Source organism: Rhipicephalus sanguineus, chromosome 2 (assembly GCF_013339695.2).
Source record: "Rhipicephalus sanguineus isolate Rsan-2018 chromosome 2, BIME_Rsan_1.4, whole genome shotgun sequence".
Classification (NCBI taxonomy): Eukaryota; Metazoa; Arthropoda; class Arachnida; order Ixodida; family Ixodidae; genus Rhipicephalus; species Rhipicephalus sanguineus.
The window spans coordinates 135,027,012-135,052,047 of NC_051177.1; the positions used below are offsets into that span (position 1 = coordinate 135,027,012).

The 25,036-nt window shown below is 46.0% G+C and overlaps 1 protein-coding gene across 1 annotated transcript in view; it reads right to left on the reverse strand.

Annotated features, from left to right (window-relative positions):
- The window catches only part of LOC119381889 (neprilysin-1), a 30,287-nt gene extending 14,600 nt beyond the window's left edge, over window positions 1-15,687 (reverse strand). The window contains exons 1-3 of the mRNA XM_037649641.1: window positions 15,250-15,687; window positions 13,280-13,657; window positions 207-661 (exon numbers count right to left, since the gene is read on the reverse strand). Of these exons, the coding sequence (XP_037505569.1) occupies window positions 207-661; window positions 13,280-13,657; window positions 15,250-15,687 (1,271 nt within the window). The remainder of the gene's footprint in view (window positions 1-206; window positions 662-13,279; window positions 13,658-15,249) is intronic.
- Between the last annotated feature and the right edge of the window lie 9,349 nt (window positions 15,688-25,036).

Sequence of the window (25,036 nt, forward strand, 5' to 3'; positions counted from 1 at the left end):
ATCTACGTTTATATTCTCTGCTGGCAACCACTAGACACACTTAATCCCTTTGCATTTTATTGAATTGGCTATTTTGGCCGCCTGTGGCGCAATCTTGCCTGTACCGAACTTAGTGCTATGCAAAGATGACCGAGAGCTTCATTCTTTGGCTGTGTTAAGCTTCATTAGAACGCTCCAATTTTAAATACTAAAGAAATATGACTTACTTTGTGGCCGGTGCGCCTACTTGCTCCAGGGTAATGTTGAGCAGCCGGGAGAAGACACGCGCCCAGTCGCCGAAAGGCCTTGCCGAGGTTGCGTTTTCGAACTGGCTTCGGTTCAGTGGTGGCCCGTCATCATCCCTGAAGAGCACGGTGAAAGCCTTGCTTTGTTGGTCGTCGGCACTCGCGAAGGCCTCGAGCTCGGCTTCGCACGTGCTCCGCAGGCCACTGAAATGGTGGCACACTTGGCGCAACCTGTCGTCGTACGTGTCCTCGGCCTTCCACTCGCCCCTAGTGTGGATCCAGTCTGGGATGATGTCCGTCGGTTTCATGGACACGATGACATCGTCGGCCAGGTCAACAGTGAATACTGGGTCGAAGCCGACTTGGAAGTTGCTGTAGGCTAGTGCTTCCAGAAATGATACACTGTTTTCGCTAGCAGGTGACTCCTTTTTAGGGGGCTACAAGCAGAGAAATAAAGATTATAGTACTGTGCGGGAAATATAATAGTAATAAAATATATCATTCTAATCAAGCACTATTCGCTGTAGTACCATTCAGAATCGGTTAGCCAACATAAATATGAAAAAAAGTGGCGTGCTAAAGAAGGACGCTCACCTCACGCACTTCCAGAATAATCAAAGCCTTGCAATTGTAAACAATAAAACACATGCGGGGTGCGTGATACTCCACGTGATACTTTATGATCGCCTTGTTCACCACGTGCAAAAACTTTGTGCCCTGACTCGGGAGTACATGGCTCCTAGAGACCTGTCACTACAATCAGCTTTCGCAATGCCTCTACTCAGGTCTGACGTGGGCCTTGCCAACGAGCACATGGTTACTATGGACATAGTAACCATGTGCTGGTACAGATCGAGCCAGAAAGGTAGACGCAATGTTTACCATGGTTCACCTTAGGTCACTAACCTGCGGAAATCACCGGTAGTGTAGGAATTTTTTGTAAAGCTGAAGCTTTTTTTGTTTGCTTCCTTCGTATACTTGATTAAATAACTTGGACCGATACAGGGTTGAAGCTGCGAGTAAACACAAACTACACAAATGACATGTGAAATCAAAGACAGTGACTTGGACAGCGATCCTGATCTCAGTGTGCTCTTTGTGCTCTCGCAAGGCCCGTCCGATGAGGAGACAATGTAGTTGAATCTAGTTCAAAACCAAACACGATGGGAAGTCAGGAGGATGGTTGTTGGTATAGTTGGTAGTGCATCTTGACTATGTGCCCATCAGTGTGCGCTCTAATGCTTTCTGACGGAATTGACAACGTATACCTTACAACCGATATGACGCTGCAGCCTTATTATCGGTGAGCAGTATCACTTTCTTCTCTTGTCTGATAACAAAAATATGCATAGAGCGGGCTTACACATGGTTTTTGTCCTTTGTGTTGAATCAATGGAGTACCATTCAAAGGCCCAATTTTGCCCTAAAGGTGCCTAATATCGCTACGTGTTATTAAAGAACCGATAACATGATGTCAAATAATTTCGTTGCATTTCTCTTACTACTTCCTTTCTCTGTTCTTTTTTTTTCACTTTCTGGCTACTTGCATTCAAAGAAGAACAATATGCATAAACGATGGCTTATACCACAACGAAATCAACGCGTTCGTTGCCAATGGGCTTTGAGAATTCGCGTAAAAGTGCTCAAATGCCTTCACGCAAATAGTTACGTCAAGTGTGCTCGGCGTGACTATACAAAAAAAAAAGTATGACAATTTTCTTGAAACATGTTGATTAAACCAAAGACTAGTTTGTTCTAAAGCTCTTCACGTCCCCTTATCGGACTTCGTCTATAAAGTGCGCACAAGCTGTGAAAGCGCACTGTATACACTGAAAACGTCGACAGCTTAGGTTTACGCTGGTTAGAGCTTTACCTGCCTCCTCTCTAGAGCCGAGCCAACTTGCTGCGTATTACACTCTTAAAAAAAAGAGAGTCAAAAGAGAGTCACGTCTACTTGACTCTTTTTGGTCGGCACTCCAGAATGAAATAGATGACTCCTTTGCTCAAAAGGGAGTCAGTGATGGTTCTGCATATACAGGGTGGTTTTTTTAAAAGAAAGCTTCACTGACTGTGACCAAGATACAGTTCGCTGCTTTGGTTTGTGCAAAAAATGATATACCGAAAACTATCGGTTGAGAATATATACGATGCGATCGTAAAATGCAGAATTACGCATATATTTTGCCAAGGCTTCAGTTACGATATTGCTGAAACAGAGCGTCGAAAACGTCTACAAGTAAACAGGGTTCTAAAAAAATCGAAACTTTTGCCCTCCAAGCGAAACATTGACAGTTATGACAACGCTTGACAATGGCAGTGCTGACAAATTTAAGATTCTTTGCACGTTTGCAAGCCAGGTTTGTAGATTCCTACGACAGCATGTATTGCAGAAAACATACACTTACTAGTGAAATGAACGTACATGGTGTTGAACGCACAGGCGATCAGGAACACGTCTAACTCGACGGCCGTAAAAACATGTGCCGCAAAGCTGGCATGATAACAGCGCGGACCGGTTATCAAGGCGACACTTTACCGCGCCTTCTAAACAGCGACAGCACTACCAGAATTATAGCGCGCGTGGTCATCATTTCTGCCCGCCACAGCTAAACTATTGGCCGCGAGATCAACCTATATAGGCGGCAGCACCATCGCCGCGTTAGTGTGGAGAGGCCGTCGGCGGCGCGTATACAAATGCACACTGCTGCGCTTAGTTGTGAACGGTTTGAGCCGAATCTCGGCGAATAAAATGTGTTGATTGCAGCTTACACTGTAAACAAAAATTAGCCGAGATGGGCGCTTTTCCAGCACATGAGCCCCCAAAACCCCCATGCCCCAATCATTTACTCCGTGGTAGCGGAGTGAAGTCGGCACATGTCGTCGAAAAACGCCCCTTGCTTAATGAGGGAGTTTATGAACGACATGACCTTGTTAAACTCCCCACGGAGTTTTAGGTCACGTGGTTAGAAACTCCCTGTGGGAGGTTTAAAAAGTATTTTTGGTCGTGACGTGCGTGCCGTGGTTAAAAACTCCCTATGGGAGTTTTAAAAACCATTTTTGGTCGTCACGTGCGTGCGTGTGTGAATGTGCGTGTAGCACGCCGGTGTGAAGCTCCAGTGCCTTGTGTGGGTCGCCGTGTGAGCATTTGTCGACAGACAACGAAGTTATCAGTGCAGCGAGGATTTGCAACGGCCGGTTGGTTTGTGTAGACGTGTACGACTATTTTCTCCACTGAACCGTTCTGGTCAGAGACAAGTTCAACTCGCGCCAGCGTCCGACCGCGAACACATCGAGCTGGCTGTCCCGTGTTTATTCTCCCGTCAAGCGGCAATGCCCATGCACGCGAGTGCAAGCCTCCGACACGCCACGGATACCTCGCTTCAACGTGCCGAGTTACGAGGAAGTGCGAAGAATAATTTCATCGGTAACAAAAGTAAGCTGTTGCGATCGTCAGCGGGTTGTTTCTGGAGTTTCACCGGCTAAAACTTCGAAGCAGTAAGAAGTAGGCTTCGCTACGTCGTCGGCATCAAGCCGGCCGGCGGCCGGTGTGAGAGCTGCGCGGGCGACGCGCTCGCTCCGACCACCGGCAACGCTTGCTTCTCGGAGTGTCACCGAAACGATGTTTCACCGGCTGCAACTTCTAAGCGGTAAGAAGGCTTCGCTACGTCGTCGGTACCAAGCCGGCGACGTAGCGAACTCGCACCGCCACACCGGTCGCCGTGGTGAATTCTACGAGCTCGCACCGGCCACCGGTGAAGCAAAGAATATGTTTCACAGAAAATAAAAGCTGCTGGAATGAATAAGCTTAAATTGTCTCTTTTGCGCCATGCAACCACCGCCGTCAAACGTCTAGCGAGAAGGCGAGCGCCGATACGAGACAGATTGAACCAACGTGCGACCGCCGATGTACTGCGAGCAACCGGAACCGCGACTACGAGCCGTCTCGTTCGTTGTAAGTGCATCGCTCCGTAGCTTAACGCGGACAGCGGACTCGGATAGCGGCAGTGTGTGTGTAAAAAAAACGGCGACGAAAACTCTACAGCAGCAAGTATTTTGTGATCGCGAGCTGTCGTTCATCGTATAGCCGTGCCGTACTCCTGGGAGAGGCCTAGCGACGCCGTCGGCCACAACGCGGTATACCGGCGGGGCGACTCATTTCTTCGCCGGTGTTGCTCGTGAATGTGTGCCGCTGAAGCGTTCGTGCACGGCCGCTCGTGGTTCGTGTACGATTATGTGCATTTTACAGACTCACGCACAGTACTGCTAAGGCGGATACATCCCATGCGACAGAGTGCCAGCTGATAATCAAAATTCGCTAATTAAGAAGGCGTTGAATGTTAGGTGGGTTTATAGTAAAAGATAGGTGTGCCTCAGTGGTATCTATAAGCTCATCACAAATATACACGTACGCCATGAATGCTTGTTGCTTAATTTCGGGGAAAAGAAGTGTCCCATCTGAGCCACATTGGAGGTCAAGATGTGGTGCCTATATACAGGGTGTCCCAGCTATCTTTAGCCAAAGGTTTAAAAATACAATATTAGAAGCAGGCGAGTGGAATCACTTGCAGATTACTGAAAGTCACCTCACGCACTACAGACAATTTTTTGTTTGGTAATTAACTAATTTGTTAATTAGGATAATTTAATTAAATTGCTAAATATTCACTGTAGGCAAGAAATGCGTCTTGCAAAGTTCGAGAGCGTCTTCAGAAGCCCCAATTCCATTATTTGCGATAAAGAAACTTTCACGTATACCATTTTTTCCAAGCTGCAAAGAAAGCACGCGAAATACAAAAAAGAACCACGTGACTAGCGCATTCGCCCGCCGCGAGAATGCTGCCCTCAGCCATAGTTTGAGCGAACGAAATCAGCTGCGGCCGCGACTCGGCGTCTCCGTTGCGGCGGTAGGCCGATAAGTTGACGGTGGTTTCTTGGCCCGCACTCGCTACAACTTGCACCGTCACGCGCGCCAACTGGCTGACGCGGGCCAAAAAAACCACCGCCGACTTATCGGCCTATCGCTGCAACGGAGCCGGGGAGTCGCGGCCGCAGCTGATTTTGTTCGCTCGAACCACGGCTGAGGGCAGCATTCTCGAGGCGCGCGAACGAGCTAGTCACGTGGTTATTTTTGTATTTCGCGGGCTTTCTTTGCAGCTTGGAAAAAATGGTATACGTGAGACTTTCTTTATCGCAAATAATGCAATTGGGGTTTCTGAAGACGCCCTCGAACTTTGCAAGCCGCATTTCTTGCCTACAGTCAATATTTTAGCAATTTAATTAAATAATCCTAATTAACGAATTAGTTAATTAGCAAACAAAAAATTGTCTGTAGTGCGCAAGGTGAATGTCAGTAATTTGCAAGTGATTTCACTCGCCTGCCTCTAATATTGTACTTTTTAACCCTTGGCTAAAGATAGCTGGGACACCTGGTATACTCGGTGACCAAAGTTTGGTTGTGAAGCGCTGGTGGTGAGTTGTTGTCAGTGTGAGTGTTGTAGTACTTTGCGAACGTTGTGTGCATGTTTGTGTACGTGTGATCCAGTTAGCGTGTTTCGATGCTAATTTAATTAAAGAGCGAAAATCATTTTTTTCTTTTTGATGGTTATAAAAATTTACTCCCATATTTACCTGGAAAAGCTCCCCTATGGATGTAAACAAAAACTCCCCTCTGTACATCCAAAAACCCCGTCCTGTTGGGGAGTAAATTTTTTACTCCGTCCGGACGGTGTTTTTAAAACCCCCATCAGGGCATGCGCTAGAGGACAAGCCATTTACTCCCATCTCGGCTTATTTTTGCTAACAGTGTACTGGTAATATATACGCTCTTCATTGTTGAATCGATGCACGAAGATAATCCGACGTTACTATTACTAGTGAGAGAAGCGCAATCTGCCCATGAAAGGGATGCTCACCTTAGATAACAGTTTGCGCTTACGCACTTTATGACGTTTTTGGTTGTTTTCCCTGTACGTGTTGGGCTTGTGTTCTGTGTACTACGCGCTGCTGCAGCACGACTGAACTAAAGTGTTCACTTCTTGTTCATTTGTATACCAGCCCATATTCCTGTGCAATGAGCACTGCTCGCGCGAATACGCATTTTTTATTGTTCGATTCTCCGTAAAATGTAGGACAGTTGATAAGTTTATCCAGGAAAACTACTTGATCGACAGCGCTTTAGCGCCACGGAGACGTTCAACGCGTACGCACTTGTTCTTGCTCCAGTAACAGAATGAAAAGGTAAGAGTTTAGCACAGAGCTTTCATCGATTGATTATATTCACGACAGTGATGCAACAAAGTTCCGTTTATTTTATGGAATAAGTGTTTTCTTTTCAAACAAATAATGTCCGCTGCGTTCAATCAATTTATAACAACTCCACACAAAAGCTCAAGATTATGTAAAGAAAAGGGTTGATGCTTTGCGTGAAATTATACGACTGAAATGTAAGGCACGCTATTGGGATTAATTTTGAACATCTGGGTTCTTCAAAGCGCACCTAAATCTAAGCACACGGGTGGTTCTGCGTAAATTTTGCCCCAAGTTAAAATTGCGCGCGGCAACTCCGTTTTATCACTGCCGTGTCATTCCACTGTGTGTGTATTTTAGGGGGCAGTTTGAGTACCCAAGTGTCAGACTTCACTTGATAGAAACATTTCGCTGTAGCGTGACCACGACCGTACAATAAAAGGACATTTTAAGCACAACTAAAGCTCATCATGAACTACAGTGCCACGGTTATAGACCTAACAACAACGCGAAAGTGCATGGCCTAGAGCCTCGTGCTTGTTTACCAACGAGTCGCTAAAACGCTGCATTCACACAATATTTAATGTTCCTCATGTTTGGGACTATGTCAAGCGTACTTTAGGATGCGCTTGAACCAGAAAGCGACACCAACACTGAAATGATTATGGCGAACGAAGGGTACGACACCAATACACAGCCCTCTCGAAAGTCGCACTCACTGATTTATTACAATGCGCATGCAGCCGAGCACGCCCATTTGCTTCTGTACACCATATTAGGTATACGTACAAGCAGTTCAACTCGCGCTAACACAACAGAACAAACCGCCCTTTGAGAACGTGCATGACGTACGCGCACATGCAAACACGACGTGGCTAGCAGACGACGCAGGGAGCAATCCACACTAGGCGCGCTTCAGCTAGTAGCCGCCAGGCGGCGACTCTGCTCGATTTCGCGGCCCATATCTGCATGATAATTCGCGCCGGCCGCCAAAGCGCTCAGCAAACGTTGAGCACTACGCACGCACACGGCCTCAGCGCGCTCTCCCTAGCCCCTAGAGCAGGGGATGCACGCTGACCTGCGCCCCTCCCACCGCACACCCCTTACAGACACACACAGGGCACGCTTCGCCTCCTCCACCCTGATATTACCTAATAGAGGTATAACTATGCATGGATATGTGTTCTATAGCACCAGAACAAAACCGAAACCATGTAGGTGTCCGTGGAGGCTGCCTTAATCCAAAGCCGAAGCCATTAATATGAGATAGCCATTATGGCGTCGTTAGACGGCATTGTTTGTGATCCGTCTCGTTGTGGTCGTTCTTTTGTCTGCGGGAATAATCTGTGTCGTCAGGCGTGATTGCAAGTGATCGTTTTGCGTGACTTTCTTTCAGTGCTATGCATTCGTGGAGTAGTATCGCGTAGTCGGTTCGCTCTTGCCGTGACTGGCTGAAGCAATGTCACTCAGTGTTTGTGAAAAGCAGCCTCCGGACGGAGAAGTCCCTGCAGTAATCTTCTTTTCGTCGTGGACTTGCCTGAGCGAGATGGCAGCGCATGACGGATCCCAGTGGCACCGACAGACGAAGCCTGTGGACGACGCTCTTACGATCATTGTAGATTTCAGGTGAGTTCTCCCTACAACTATTTTCTTAGCTTCACACGTAGCTTTGCCGCTTGCCTTTCTAATTTTGCAATGTCACGGATTTTGCCATCGTGTTTCAATGGCTTGGTAACGACGACAACCGCACTGGACTATCCAGTAGCGGGTAAAGTGGAGTGGTGCGCGCCAATATCGTGTTTACTTATTCCATACATGCCAGAGAAACATGAAATTGAGAGGTAAAATCGCGGCTGCAAGTCGAGTGTGGTGACACGTAGGGCGACATTGCACCGTTATATATTTGAAGGGTAAGCAAGCTCAGCTGATCAAAATCAATCTAATGATCCCGGCCCCAACATGCCTGATATCCAGAACATGACTTTGGCTCGTGAAACTCTAGAATTTACTGTTTCTTTCCTTTGCGTCCCAAACGCTGAAACACTTTTTAACACATATATACTCGCTGCATATTCGAACTTCTCCCCGTGTGTGTGTGCGTGTGTGCGTGTGTTTGTGCGTGCATGCGTGCGTAACTGCTATAAAACTTTGTAGTAATAGCTTTTGTAGCTCGGCTTTATCTTACTGAAACAGTGGTGACTTAATCTTATGATACTAAAAATTATCATACAAGGAAGAAAAATGTGAGTTCACTTCAAAGTTGCTTGCTGTCACAAACCGCATACGAGCATAACTTCATCCTCCTGTGAGCCTTGCTTTGTCTAATGTGGTGTGGTGTCAATACCTAATAGTAAATGCAACTCCAGCTACTAATAATGGCAGTGAATATACTGCTCAAACGCTACGTTGTGTGGATAATAGATGCCTTTGTTATTATACCAGCCGTGGTTCAGTTCAGTTTTATTGTCATCACAAAGATACAGTGTACAGTGATGTGGGCGGTGGACAAAATACCTTAAAATGGGCTTGGAAGCGATACGCTGCTAAGCCCAAGGACGCGGGTTCGATTCCTGACCCCAGCAGCTGCATTTAGATGGGGGCGAAATACAGAAACTCCCGTGCACCTTGATTTGTGCACGTTGAAGAACTCCAGGCAGTTAAAATTAATCCGTGGTCTCCCACTATGTAGCACCGCTTAATGGCATCGTGGTTTTCGCTCATAAACCTCTAGCAATTATTACTTCGTCATTATACCTCGAAACTTTCGCTCTATCGTATTTGAATTCTATTCGCCATACTCTGCAATGGATATTTAGCACTTTTTCCAGCACGGTACCTCATTTGGCATTTTTTTACAATTCACCTTAATTGTCCCAATTTCACGCCATAATCAGCTGTTGTTTTTAATATGTTGCTTCAGCACTGTTCCTTGTTGTTTGACCGCTTCTCGTCACCTCAATTGTTTGAAGTACATGTATGCAGCTTACTGTGTTGTAGTAGGACAATAAGTGTTTGGCATGACACACTCAGGTGCGAGTTTTGCCTGTACAGAGGCGTCAGTTAAGGAGTGGCAAAAGTGTGCCTCTTCCCCCCCCCCCCCTATCTTTGGCCAAGAGACATACCCTAGCATCCCTAGTTAGCGTTCGTACATTGTTTTAGGCATGTAGTGTACTACTGAAAGGAATCCTGGTTAAGAAAATGCCTAACGGTGACCACAACAGTGCCAGGTTTGTTGTGTGTAGCTCTCGTGCGGCGCAGTCTGCCCTAGTTTGCTCCTAACCTTTTGTACTGGTCAACGCTGGCTGGTGGGTTGTCCTTCCAGACAAATGGAAAAACTCGACCTTTGCCTGTTGATATAGATGTGAAGAAAAAAGGGTACATTAGGCCAGAATAGCTGCACCTTCGCGCAGCTGTTCTGAAGCAAGACTCTAGAAACACTAGCGTTTGAGCTGTCTGTATCTCTTCTCTTTCCGTGTTACATGCCTTATTTTCTTCTAGAATAAACTTTTTTTAGTGTTTTACGCGAGTCACGGCAATTGTTGTGAGACTCATCCATATAAACTTTGAGTAGCATTTTATTTCCCACAGAGGAATCGAGTGCACCACTGTAAAGTTGCTACAAAAACTTGTCGCGCCTGTCATGCATCCACCAGTGTTCCTGTTTGAGTTATTGATTAATCATTCGACAACCCCGGTAGAAGCGCCTTGTTGAGTAACAAGAGGTAGCGGCACCAACTTTCATTGATTGTCAGATAAAAACCGTAATGGCATTCGCTCTGCTTTTAAGCTTCTTTTGAAATTCTTGATGAATTTCGATAAAACTTGCTTAGCTTATGTGTATTTGTATGCCGATTTTGAATGTGCAATTATTTTTCTATTAGTATACGTCGCGCTAATTAAGTATATCAAACATTTCATGTGACATGTTCGGCGCAACACGTTTTCGTAATCTGAACGAGTTACAAAGTAAGCCTATCACAATAATATGAAAAGGGGACTGTATGCAACAGAACCAAAATGCATGTTCCACTCTCACATAACAAAAGTGATACTATGCTGAACATTGACGAGTTAGTATGCCTAGCTGGCGATTCGCTGACGCGAGTTCAATATTACGTAACGTTCAACTCAAACGGGTTTAAAACAAAGATTCGTAGGTGGGCTAGTGCGTTCATGAACACTATGACAGAACAGCGCAGTAAACCATTGCGTACAGTTTTTATCCCCTAATTATAGCGATATGTTGATTTACTTTGTAACTCTCCAAGTTTGGAAAGGCTTGCTCATCAAGACGCATAAAATTTTTGTGTGTTAAAACTGCGTTTTCTTCCAGAAAGATTATTGAATATTTGCAATCGCCACATAAGCAATCCTAAACTATGCAAGTTTCATCAATATCGAGCAAGAAGAAAAATAAACGCATTACTCGTTCCAGAGTGTCTCATTGAGTACCACGAAGTCGTCACACTGACTCTTGCCAGGGAAGCATGGACACCACTGTCAATAAGGACAACAGAGTCAAAGGAACGCTCGAGTGGGGGTCAGCGTTACCATTGCAAAGGAGTCACCCTGACTACCTAGAGGTACTAGCGGGAAACGAGGGGTAGTCGCGTTGGCTCCTGCATTGGGAGTAATACATACTCTCTCTGCTTGTGTAGAAGGGAGTCGTTGATCTGAAGAATGAAGGGAGTCGTTTGACACCCCAAAAGTCATCATATGTGTAGCGAGGCGATTACCACCCAAAGGTAGTCAGTACAGACACCCTTTTTTTAAGAGTGTACTCTTAAGAGTAGCCCGTACTGAATAGACTAACGAATGTCGCGTGCTTGATTTTTTTTTTGGTTTCGGCAACATTATTTTGAACCTTCACAAGGAGAATGACTATTGCAATATCTAGAAATGTTAATTTTCAAACACAAATCTTTACCGCAGCGGTCTTTTTATATAAAGCAAATGTGTCAACTAGGCGCATGTCTTTGCTATCTTCAATATGATCGTCATGCGCTGCTTGCAAAATCGCGCACACTAAAGGTCATGATATTTTACTTGATAAGCTGATACTTCTTAACTGGTAAGAAGATGATAAGAAGCATCAGCTGATCACATCCTCCCATTCCACAAGCTATGCTTCTTTTACGAGCGCTTAGGTTCGTTCGCATTGTAATTAAATCTGTGCTACTCTGAACGCTCGGCAAGACTTGAAACGTCTGTTTGAAAGGAAGGAAGATATGACGACCAGCAGTGTAAGAGCGTTGACTGTTGGGTTAGTTGGTATTTGGATATGGGAACCTTCGTTGAAAGCGCAACACCACAAAACACAAGATAAGACCAGACGAGCACAGGCGCAAACTAACAACAAATCAGCTATCTAGGAAACTGCTGTCTATACTCGAAATTTCGCCTAAAGACAGAGTGGCTAGGCGTATTCTAAGAAAAAACGTAAGAAATTTCAGAGTAAGAGTTCAAAATCCTGTCACACATAGACTTCATAGCACCGTAATTCGCTTACAGGTTGTGAACAGTGCACGGTAACTGCCGGTTACTGATGTGATCAAAAATGCCTTTTAGCAGATCATATTATAGTGAGTCCACTAGTAATATATATTCTTCGAAGGTCTTGACAGTTGCATGCATTTAGCCTTTATTCTAGCATAGTTTGTACACAAATATTGAATCTTTGTATTCATCAAAGAAATATACATGCAGAATGAGCAGCCATACTCGTCTCATTCTCCGCTCTCGATCACTTGCAATAATTCGTTTCATGAAGCCCCCACTGAAACCTATACGACGCATTTTTGCCTACTGCCTGGAAGACTTCATCGAAGTCCGATAATTATATTTGATAGTAACCGTACCCACGTCAGGCGTATGCATCTACTCTGTGGTTCATAACGTACAGGCCGCTGCCGCACATTTAACAATGGCGGGTAAACGCGCACACTAACATGGACATTATTTTCAGAGAAGTAATTAACAAGTTGAAGTCTGGCTCGCCCTAGGAGATAATTCTGTCTGGAACTTTGCGCCGCCACAAACGGGCGTTTTCATTGCATCGTGCCTTATAAGTTAAGATGACACACTAAGTTGCTATGAAGGAAAGCAGATGATTTTTCAAGGGCTCGTTTATCTTTGTTAGACACAATATTAATGAGAACTAACAGGCAATAACGCCAAGGAATGTACAGGGGGTGTTATTTGTAGTATTTAGAATATAAATGTGAAGAAAGTAAAGTGGACGAAAAGATGACTTGCCGCCGGCAGGGACCGAACCTGCGACCTTCGAATAACGCGTCCGATGCTCTACCACTGAGCTACGGCGGCTGTCATCCTCCCGTCCACTTTCTGGGGTATATATGTTGATTTAAACCTAGGAGTGTTAGTCAGCGCCAATCGCAGCCATGGCGGCGAGTGTGGAACACTCTTTTCTTTGCCTGTTGGCGTCACGTAGCACGTGATCTTTTTACGAGTTGGCAGCTGACCAATAATCCCTCGCATACTACCTGAAGGCATTAAGTCTGCCAGGACGAGACCCTCGCTATGAATGAAGGAAAGCACCCACTTTACTTTCTTCACATTTATATTCTAAATACTACAGATAACACCCCCTGTACTTTCCTTGGCGTTATTGTCTGTTAGTTCTCATTAATACTAAGTTGCTATGTACTTTAGGTACGCAACGAAGATGGCCATTTTTGAAGTTTGATATGCGATAACAGCCATGTCGCAACATGATTTGGTTTACACTCTCAATCATATCTGACTCCAGTACGATGCAATAATGCAGCAAGTATGCCCAAGGTCGTCACCTGCGGCCAAGTCAGACCCCCTTGCGCCAGGAGGTTACGGAACTGTCCGGTGTCGTCGCGACGCCTGTGAGCCACGGCCTCGCAGCTCTGGTAAAGCAGCGCCGCCTTCTGGCGCAGATTCTGACGTGTCCCTTTGGTGGGCGCGGACACGCCACGGGCCGTGGTAGCCAGTGATGCCACGTAGTTGTCTCGGTGTAACTGCCGCATGCTCACGTTGTGCTGCGAGTCCCAGTTGGAGCACACGAAGCGGTAGAAATTCTCGCAAGGATCGAGCGCCGTGTTGATGCTGCTGCGGATGAGGCGGCTGAATTCGGCGCAGCCGCCCGTTTCGCAGATGGAGTAGAACTTGGTCGGGATCATAGGGTACGGGAACATTACCTGAGAGACGGGTTGGTGGTGCGATTACTCCACAATAATACTGATACAGAGTAACTGAGCAGAAAACATACCTCAGAGCATGGACAAAGCTTACGACTTGAATGCCGTGTTAATTCTCTCTCGCTCTTTCGATTCTTTTGCTAAATTTGTGCATTATTCGATACGAACCCTTCGCTTTGTTTCGTTTTATAATATTCCATATACAAAGGCGAACGTCGCCCTGTAATAATAAAGCGGTATTGGTGGATGTCACATCGCTGCCTCAGCCACAGTCCGTTTCTCAGTGAATCCTCGCTGCTTGAAAGCTAACACTCTCCGGTAGAAGTATAAGCTTATGAGAGACCGTGTGAGTGCAGCGAGCAGAGTATCGGCCATTTGGTGTTCGCATATGGAACTCTACGGTAAAATTTGTCACCGCGGTGTTTCACCCATCTCCCTTTGACGCACGCGATGCCATTCTTACTTGTTACGAATCAATGAAGCCTACCGTAACTTTTAGAAGCCTATGAAAGCGGGTATGTTTACAAATATTGCAATATGCTTGCTAAATGCATGTATTCCAAGCTCTAGCTGTGCTGGTAATCTGCGTGGAACTATGCGATGTACTTTCGCCACTAAAAATGGGGAAAAAAGCGGGCAGTGGAGGTGGAAGAGGGGCATGCTCTTCTAGATTTGCTGTGCATCCAATGTGTATTAGCTCCAATAACATAGTTGTGCGATATTTAACTTTTGTCAGCAATGTACAGAAAGAAGTCGCATACAAATGAGGGCGTAACGATTGATCAGACATGCCATTCCCTAGCGTTTTCTATAGGCCCCGGCCTAAAAAAGTAACTAATACAATATAGCTACCTGCATCGCCCCTCTCTTTTTCGCCACGGCATGAATGTAAATGCGAGAACCTTGACAAGCTATTGTACACTACAATACACACTCTTGGTTAAACACCCTCCAGGCGAATCGGCAAAATGAAGACTATCAACCAGATCAGAAACATTGGGGATAAGGCCATCACGCATGCCGTCAGGCGTAAAGGACATGAGGAGCACAAACATAAAGTGTCACTCAATTACGCGAATGCTTCAAGTTTTGGGTGAGCGCGAAAGCAGTATAGTATTCTCGGTAGTTCCCTTTGGTTCTCGATAGTGCGGGTGCCTGCACTTTTCAGCAAAGATGCGCGACAAAACGGATCTCTGCCTGCTTTAGTTTGGCGGTTTGTTCGTAAAAATAAAGTGCAGCGTAGAGGCATGCGAACTTGTGGACACTATACCGACCACGGCTATGCACACCTTGAACCTGCGAATAGATTGCATTTTCAGTTTGGCAAAGGGATAACTCATCAATTCACAGACAGGTCGGGGCTATCCAGCGCACTCACAGTAACTTCCTAACGTGTACGGGACAACGGAGTACGAGGACGCTCCTGTTCTATTGATCAGGGTGATATTGACTGAAATCGATGAGAAATGAAAGTATTTGCGCTACACATGCTCTCCGAGTCTTCACATTTGTGGCATACACCGTGTCGCAGTAAAATGCCGTTAGACGCAAGATTCACCCAGGTATACAAATGAAGTAGACGTAATACAAACCCTGTAGAGAAGAATGGTGAGTACAAGAAATAGGACGCCTCCCCCGAAGCCGTACGCCGGGTACTTCCAGGTGTCCCACGCACTGGGCTTGCGTCGGCTACTGCCGCTTTTAGAAGGCTGGGTCTTCGCTGTGGTGGCCGCTTTGGATGCGCTCGAAGCAGCCGCCGGTGGCTTGCCAGGCGCTGCATCAGCGCCTTCGCCCTTCTCCTTCTTGGTCGCGGCGTTTACCACTTTCTTTATAGAGATCTCTTGCTTAGATTCTGGATGCCTGCGTGACTGGCGCGACTGGTCAACTGCCGAACCCGAGAATGACTTCTTAGAGCCACGTCTCGAAGCCAGCTTCCCGGTCTCGCCTGAAGAACAGGGGCCGCCGAAGACCACGAAAGTTATAATCCACTTATTATTCTGCGAATATACTTGCAGCTGTCTGCGAGGCATGCTGTGCTGTCGGAGGTTTCACTCAGTGCACTGTGAGAGAGCGAGCGTCTAGTTCACTAACACCAACTAATAACGCGGCACTCGGTAGTATGCGTTCGTTCATATGTACACCCATCTCAAGTTCCTGATAGAACCTCCGCTATGAGGTAGCACAGTTTGTGAAAGCAGAGCAGAACTACAATGGTAAGCAAACATCGTTACTAGAGCCTACACAAGGGATACGCCATCCCGGTTCTGAAAATATACCACGAGTGCACTTGTTAAACCACTGGGGTGCTCGAAGAGAGTGATGCAAGAGGCCAACAGCCAGAGAGCTACGTGGCGACGGTTTCTCAAAACGCGTCCTCTGGATTAAGTCTGCCTATCTGAGGAGACGTTTTTATTTAAGTTTGCGCTGATATTTATGTCAATGCTATGACACTCACCCGCAGAAATGTGGCTTAGCGTTCGACCGTCGCTATCATGGCCAGCATTGCTTGCCGATCGCCTAAGTGCAGAATTCCCCCGAGTCCAGGGCTTCGAGTTCTCGCCGATGTTCGCTGCACAAATGAATATTGCGGTGTTCAAAAACACAACGATGCGAACAAAGTGGAACTTGGCATGTACCATATTTCTTGAGAGAACAGCAGCATGGGCTAGTTGGTGATTTATAATCGACATATTTGCACAGCGCTATGTAAGCGAGGACGTAAGAAAGGACACAACACAGGCGCTAACTTCAACTAAATTTATTAGCGAAAACGCTAGAAATGTATACAGCTGATAACACCAGCACACATCAGCACAAACGCACAAACCTATTGCATCACCTCCAGATATGCGATTTCCTTTTTGGTTAGGGAAACTGATGGCATGCTTACACAGAGGTCACCCAGCTGTTGCATTTGATCAGCTTCTATGATTTCCCGCGTAAGCTGCTCACGGTGTTTCGCGACCACGGCGCACTTTTCAAGTTCTGGTTTGCAACCACAATCTCTGCAATGTATGCCGAGATGACCTTGAACAGCTGTGGTGACATGATAGTGATGCTCTTTTAAACGCTCGTTCAAACATCTGGCCGTTTGTCCAACGTACCCCCGCCCCCAAAAGTTTGCGGAACGCGAAATTTCCGAAAAAGCTATATTCCCGCTTTGTCTGAGACCATAGCCTGCATGTAAATGTTCCAGTCTGTAATAGTGCCTGTGACCTATACAGCTACCTGCTAGGTTAGAAGCGCCGTGCACTAACAGAGCAGAAATTCGGATTTTCCGTGGTGCCCATGTTCCGACAACTCTTGTGGGCGGGTGTGCTTCTTACCACAAGATAACGGGATCAAGTACACAACACCCACAGCACATGCTACGAACTGCCTCTTGTGTTTTGTTATACAAACGCTCTTTCGTGTGGCTTGGGCATTCACGCGCTTACAAAGCATTGATAGTTTGTCCGGAGCTGAGAATACAACCTTAACGTCTGCCTTGTCACCTATCTTTTTCAAGTTGTGCGAAATTTTATGCAAGTAGGGGAGCACCGCGACTCGTTTATTATCTCTAGCGGCACGGCTTGCTGGTGCTTCGCCTCCCTGTTTAATGACCCTAAGCATTTTTTCTGCCACCGAAACCAGCACAAACTCAGGAAAACCGGCACTTGTCAGACGGGATGCCTGCTCAAAAAAGCTACATTTCAAAGAGTGGCCGCAAGATTTTCTGAGAGCATTGGTAAAGCAAAGATTCGCAATGCACCCTTTTACAAGCGTGGAATGAGCTGACAGATATGGTAAAAGTGGTTTGCTTCGTCATGGCTCATACTTCCAGCATAGGTGATCAATAGAAATGCTTAACCGCAAATCTAAAAACCTTAACGGGGCATACTGCGGCAGCTCATGCGTCAGGATTAGTGGTGACAAGCACTCTTTAAAATAACAGAACACGTTTGAAACAGTAGCTTCAAAGCCCCTGTCGTCCCAATCAAAAAGCAAAAGAAAGTCACCGACAAAACGAAAAACTGTCACAACAGTGCTCTTCTTGAGAGGGCTAAGAAGTACTCGGTCATGATAAGCAAAAAAATGCCACTTAAAACTGGCGCTATGCATGAACCGATACACACGCCTCTTTTTTTAATGAAAATGCCTTCGTTCAACGTCGCAAAAGTTGCTCTTAAGTTCATACCAAGTAGCTCGAGAAAACTGCTGGCCGACACAGGCGCCGCATTCTGGAAAGCAACTGAGCCAAAGTTGTCAATACAGTCCTCAACGTACCGTAGTAGCGTGTCGTGTGGTAAAGAGTAGCACAGGTCCTTGATGTCTACTGAGCAGGCGTTAAGACCCTTGTCGTTACTTGATAGAAAGGCTATTATATCGTTAGAGTCTTTCACCAGGAAAGGGCCGTCGATAGTTAGCAAGTTTAGCTTCTCTTGTATAAACAAAGCGACGGCTTCGTGTCACGTCCCATTCTCAGATGCATCGATTACCATATTCCAAGTAGGGTGCTTGTATGCAACACGCGCGAGTATGTTCTGTGAGCTACAGTGAGTTTTTCTGCGCACTGCAAAGCGGAAGCTACACTTTTTACCCACTATTGATCGATGCAGATGTCATATTGGCAAATATGCACCCGGTCTAAATAATGGAACTATCGGCTGAATGATTATGAAAGCGTTATGAAACGCTACTAAAGAGATAAAGAGTGACAGCACAAGACACTGGAAATGAATAATAAGTTGGATAAACTATTGGTAATACCAGTCACCCTTACACAGCGAAAACTTCGTCGTGATATTACCACAGTAGGAGGAACCAAAACGATTCTTATTTAGCACGGAGGACTGAATATGCGTTAGAGGCATAATCAAAGGAACAACGTTAACATTATGAAATACACAGCAGCACGTAGACCTCGTTATGGCGAAGCCAAATCATAGTTGCTAAGTTGATGTCTGGTCTTTTAACTCCTGATTCTTTCAACCATCTGTTCGCATTTTCAAAACACCACGATTTACTCTTGTTATTTATCTCTGGCATGTCAACGCACTGATCCTTCTCTCACGTGCAGGATTTGCATGTTCCGAAGCATTTTTTCTTTACGTACCCTGTGGGTTAGTTTCTGCACTACAAATTTCACGCACGAGTGCCGCTTTTCCAATTCCTCATAAGTCGATTCACGTTTTTAGGCATAGTGTATCGCTCTTCAACTTTGCGATATCTGCATACTTAGCGCCTGCCACAGTTAAAATTACTTTTCAGAGGCCGAATATTGAGTCAGATGCATCATTATTATTTATATCGCAATAAGACAGGCTCACAAATTCCTTATTGCAAGCGCAGTACTTTACAACACTTGAAGTAAAAGCACATATGCTGAACGGCGAATATGCTGGATAAGGACACACGCATGTTTTTGATCAAGTTACCACGTTAACACAAGCACATTACACTTACGTTCACTGCCTGGGCGATTGGGCTTGGAGCTCAATCGTGACATTGTTCGCGATGTTATCCTTGTAGTTTCGCCTGCGGTGATTGGAATAACAAACGGTGTTGTATTACACTATAGGGATCAAGAGCGACTGTCATATTCGGATTGTGTTGAACAGGAAGAAATACGACAGAAAGGACAGAACAACACACATCCACTCACGCGTCGCCATACCCTCGACTCTGACATCGTGTGCCTTTCGCTTTCCAACCCAAAATGTTACCAAATAAATTATTCGTATATCTGTCACGTGTAATGTTATCGTGCTTCTTCGCACTGATCTCCAAGGAAGCCCGTGAGTAATTCTTATCGCTTCTTACTGATAGAAAAAAGAAAGCGTGCGTCGTTTTGCGGGAAATTGCACTGACAAAGCAGTAAGCGTAGGTGCTGACGGAGTTTAGTTCGCAGCATCATAGCGTACTATATATGCACAAAATAATTCCTATTACACAAGACAAATTATTTCTTCATATAATGGACAGGATGCAAGATAGTGCTGGTATCGTTCCCTTGTGTAGAACTTACAACTATCTCGATTTGGGTGCACTTGGTCAGAAACAATACACTCGGCATTTGAAACTGTAGATTCTGAAACTACATAGATACATACAATGCGCGCAAACGATGCTACATTTCATCATACTGTGTTAAGCACGGGCAGCTGCGTTTATGACAGGCAGCTGTCACCGAGTAGTCACTGCAATAGATTACGCGATCACCATTCTACAAGTGCTCGGCAAGGACAGCGCAGGGCTTTGTCGAGCACACGGAGAACTGTAACCATGTGACCGATTTGGGCAGCATTTTTCTCCGAGACACCGAGACAAACCCTGAAAGGAGGTTTCTCCTCGAGTGCAGGTATATTCGGAAAAGCAAAGCGCAACATTTACCGCTCGCTGGGAACGTTGCCTAATGCATACGTGCATGGCCTTCGCGACGATGGAAGCGCACATTCATCGAGAGAGGTGGAAGAACGACACCGCTTCCGGGAGCTATGTAGTGAAACTCTGAGAAAGGGGCCGAACGGGTGTGACAACGTCGTGTCTATCAATCAAAAGGTGTTGCTTATGTCCGTTCAGCATTTATAACTCTGTCTACATCTAGAACCCAGCCAGACAGATCCCTGTCAAAGACGCTTACAAATAAATGCTTTTCAAACGTTCGATCTGAATAGGACTCTAAACGTTTACCCATTGATCTGTTTCTGGTGTAGAGTAACATTATTTGCATCATACGAAATATGTACCCTCAAATTTGTACTTAGTATTCTTCATCTCCCCATCGTTCGGCTTTGAAACTGCAGTAAATGTTATGGCTAAAACAAGTTATGCTTTCGCGCCATTGTGCGCACTTACTTTCTGGTCGTTCCATCAGTGTAGCTGCAGTCCTGGTGGCGTCTTAGCTGTAGTGGTGGCCACGTGCTAGCTCTTGAACGCGGCCGCGTGAGCGCAACTTCCTTGGCCAAAGCGCCTTGCACCTAGCAATAACATAATTTAGGTTTATCATTCTTGAGAAGTTGTACTAGAACGGCGCAGAGAGCAAGTGCTTGTCAAAGCGCACGCTACTCGGCACCGCAGAAGGGCGCGAAAGTCTGCGCAAAGATGAGTTGCTGTAGCCCGGCACCTCGGTTTCAGTTAAACCTCCGAAAGGAGTCTGTACACACTTACCTTTCTCGCTCTCCGCAAGGTTTTAGCAGTTGTGCTTGCACCTCCCGGAAGGCCTTTCTCCCATGTTTCGAGTCTACAAATTTCTTGTTATATAATCCACGGATTTACGTTAGTGCAGGTTGTCGCCAGACCTCTTCTTCTTCTTCAGCCTCTTTTTGTAGTCGCCCGAGCGCACCTTGGCTGTTTGCACAAATCCATGTTGAACCACCGCAAACAATAACGTCTGTCATTTACAAAAAAATAATTCCTATTCGCGAGCTTCGCAGCGTCTATACGGCCAGGTACAAAATTATAAATAAAACAATAGCAATTTCATTGGTTGTTTTATCTTTTTTAAATAAAATCAGTATAAATCCTGCTCCTAATAACATCGTCGTCGTCTTGAGTGGGATAGCATTTTGTAAATACGCATGAGTGTACTCCCATAAAAAAGTTAACGTTCAGGTCACTTGCTGAGATTTTTTCCATATGGTAGCACTCTGGGAAGTTCCTGTGCGCACATTCTTCAGGTGATATGACTGTGCCTTGTTCGACGGTGGCATGTCCTGAATTCGAATGGACGGCTGCCCTAGCAATAAGACAGTGCCTACTGAATCTAAAAAACAGAAGGTGTCGAGAGTTATCATCTGAGATCGCTATGCATAGGCTTCAGTCTGAGATGTAAACGGCAGAATACCGACGTCAGGTTGTGAGGTCTGAAAAAGCCGCTCATAGAAGAGACACAGTAAACGTCGTTGTACAACGAAGACGTGAACATTTGGTTAACATTTTTACATACCAGCAAGCTTGCGAGCCACATCTTAGAAATAATTTAGCAACCCACAAGTAATGCAATATAATGCCAATATAACACCCAAACAACATGGCACATACAATGCACCATGAATGTGGGTTGGCCGACTTTCGACTCACCTCGAGAGTCCGTTAGACCGACCAGCGCTATCGTCCACGGAATTTTCACGAAGCAAGACCACACATTCGCCCCCCCCCTCCCGCTTCAAGAAAACAAAAACAAAAAACTGGGCAGATCCCACGTACCGTGGGCATCGATGTAATGCGAAGGATGCGGTGGGAAGGTGACTGTGGTGTAATAGTTTACATTGTGCAAGACGTTACGAAATGACGCTAAAGATAGGCGCACATGGTATACACACACACAGATATGTTTAAGAGCCGCACATGTGTTGTATAACCAGTTGTTTACAGTTGCGTAACGATGTCAACAGCAACATAGGTTTAACCAACACCAGACGCAGTAAGCCGATATGTATTGCTTATACCTGTCCGTTATGATGGAGAACGGACGCACGTTTCTCGAACCCGTGTGCGTGTGTGGAAGGGGTTCTTGACAGTTCCCGCGTTGATGGCGGTGAGCGCAATGTCTTTGTTATTGTGATTTATGTGCACAACGTAGATCTCGCCGATTACGCTGCTTGTCTGTGCGTGTTCGGTGCCTGGCGGCCGCCGAAATGGGATGCGGCCTACGTTGAAGCTGCGCATCGCAGTGTTATTACATGTTCGCACGCCTCCGAAACTGCAATGAATCCACTTGCTCTGGCCGACGAAGCGGGCTTATCTCTCCAGGTTTCAGAAAGTGCTAACACGCCAGTGTCTGTGAGCAGAGCGTCTTTGTCGAGCTCGTGCATGTGCGCAGACGTTAACTTGACATGACGGCTGTATCGTAGGAGTGCATATGTAGTGTTTGTTGCTTTGTTATAAAGTTAGATAAGCAGCATCACAACCACAATTCACGTTGCACCGACATTACGCATGCATAAGGCGCTTTTCCAAAGCAGTTTCTAGACCTGGCGTGGCTCTGTGGTAGAATACCTGACTGCCACGCAGAATGTTCGATTCCTGATGGGATCCAGTTTTCTTCAATTCTTTGCATTCGTCAGGTCAAAGCCGCCAATGTCGGTTTTTCTTAACGCCCTCGTACTTAAGTTACCAATGCCTGTTCTCGCCGTTCCTGGGTAGATATAAACTGGCAATCGCCTGTGGCGCATAGCCGTACACCGCGGCCTGTGGTAAACGGGTATGTGCTACACGTGTCTGGAGGAAAGGGTTTGACGACGTACGCGACAGGACTTTCGCGTTATTCACGTCACTACCGGACAGTCACATTCGTCAAATCTTCTTACCCCCCCCCCCCCCCCCCATGCCAATATTGCTTTACACGAAGTTGAGACGACCAGGAGAGCACTCAGACGTAGGCGGCTAGATAGATAGATAGATAGATAGATTATTAAGTAGATAGATACGTAGATAGAAACGGCCAAAGTGTCTGAGGTGCGCTAAGAAATGCTTCGCATTTAAAAGAAGGATCAGCGCCCGTTCTCCTTACGTACACCGCGTAACCTCGCTGCCGCCAGGCGGCGCCACCTCGGGAGCAAAAGCTCCAACCCTCACTCTCGGTGGCGACTAAGCTAACTACGCTAACTAGACGACGCGCAGCGCCATGAGGCAAAAACTACCTTACAGGAGGAGAAAGCACGCCCGGAAGGTCTAGCGAGCCCAAGCGAAAGGAACCCCGCGCGAATTAGCATAGGAAATCTATCGGAATCGCATTGTCCAGTTTTGCGCCCGGAGGTTATTCTGTCTACACATGGTAGCAGTAAAGGCAGTTCCGGCAAGATAACTCAGCATCAGCTCTGCATCAGCTCTGCAACTGCGCGTTGATTTGCTGAGAAACGCATTATGTATTAGTCTACGTTATAGTTGAACGAGAGTACTAACCTAATTTACAGTAATACGCTGGAATTATATTGAAACATCTCTGTTGCTTACCAAGTCTCATCCAAGCGCATTTGCGCTCAGCATCAGAACATATTTGGTCTGCTTCATTGAGAAAACATTCTTAATTCAGTAATGTCTACATAAATAAAAATAATGATAATGAGAAATGGGGTGTTCTTAGTTGTTGGGCTGGTTGGTTCATTGCAATTCATGTAACAGCTCGAAACCTCATAGAAGGGACGATGATAGAGACAGAGTGAAAAAAAAATGCTCTTTTTCTCTGTATCTATCGTCGTCACTTCGTTAGGTTTTCGCGCTGTTACATGAGAAACAAGGATGTCATTCTTAAACTCAACAGCCAGAATAACGGCTTAAACTCATAAAAGTGGTGCTGTCGGGAGAACTTAATGCTTGTGCGGGGCATCGTCATGTGACACAAAAAAGGTTTAACTTAGCGACGTCTATGTGCGAACCGCCAAAATTTGCGAACCGCCAGTGCGCATTCGCAGAACCCAGGCCATTCTATGGTTCTTGCACCCGGGTTGTCGGAAGAACAAAAAAAAAAAAAAAATTGGGGGGCCCTTAAGCTTCGCCTTTAAGAGTTGAACGCGATAGCGAAATCCGGCCCTTAGTGCGCACTTCAACCACTAAGTGCATACTTATTAATGTGTATTGTTACACACACACACGCACGCACGCGCGCGAATTTTACAGGCTTTCGATCTAAAGCAAGAGTCGCATGGCCTCCAAGATATACGCCGCGCGCCGGCCCTCTCGGAAGCCATGAAAAGGCGAGACATATTTCTCACAATGCCTCACAGATGGCAGCACATTATTTAGCGTTTGCTGCGTTGGCTTGATATGTTTTCCTCTAGATGGACATAGTTGTCCATTTTTAGAGCTGTTTGAAAGTTCGTGTGTGTATTTAGCGGCGACGGCTGCACTATCCCGGCGTTTTTCGACGTAGTTTGATGGCCTCGCGAATGCGCCTACCGTATGGGCTCGTTTTCGTCGTGACACCTGCCGAACAAAATGCGTCGAGACTCCTTTCACTACATGACATTTATGTAGTGTTTTTGTCCGAAGCAGCTGCAAGCAACATCGTGGCTTTGTGGTAAGGCACCTGCTTGCCACGCGAACGGCCCGGGTTCGATCCTTATTGCGACCGAAGATTTTATCGTTTATTTTATTTGCTACTTTCTCGATTTTTCGCTCACGGATGATTTTTCGCTCACAACCAACGGTGCCGACGCCGACAGCGGAATTTCTGCGACACGAGCTCTCTAACGCTACCGCGTTAAAATTGAAAACTCTAAACAAAGCCCCAAGGCGTCTTGGCTCGCTAGCGTGACGACGCAGACACAACGCGGGCCAGTACGGAGTATCGCCCGCGTCTCACATAATTTAAACTTTGCCACGTGTGGCATCTCGTGCCTTTTACTCAACGCCGCCAGCGTTTGACCCAACTCTCAAATTCCGCTGCTAATCTGAACT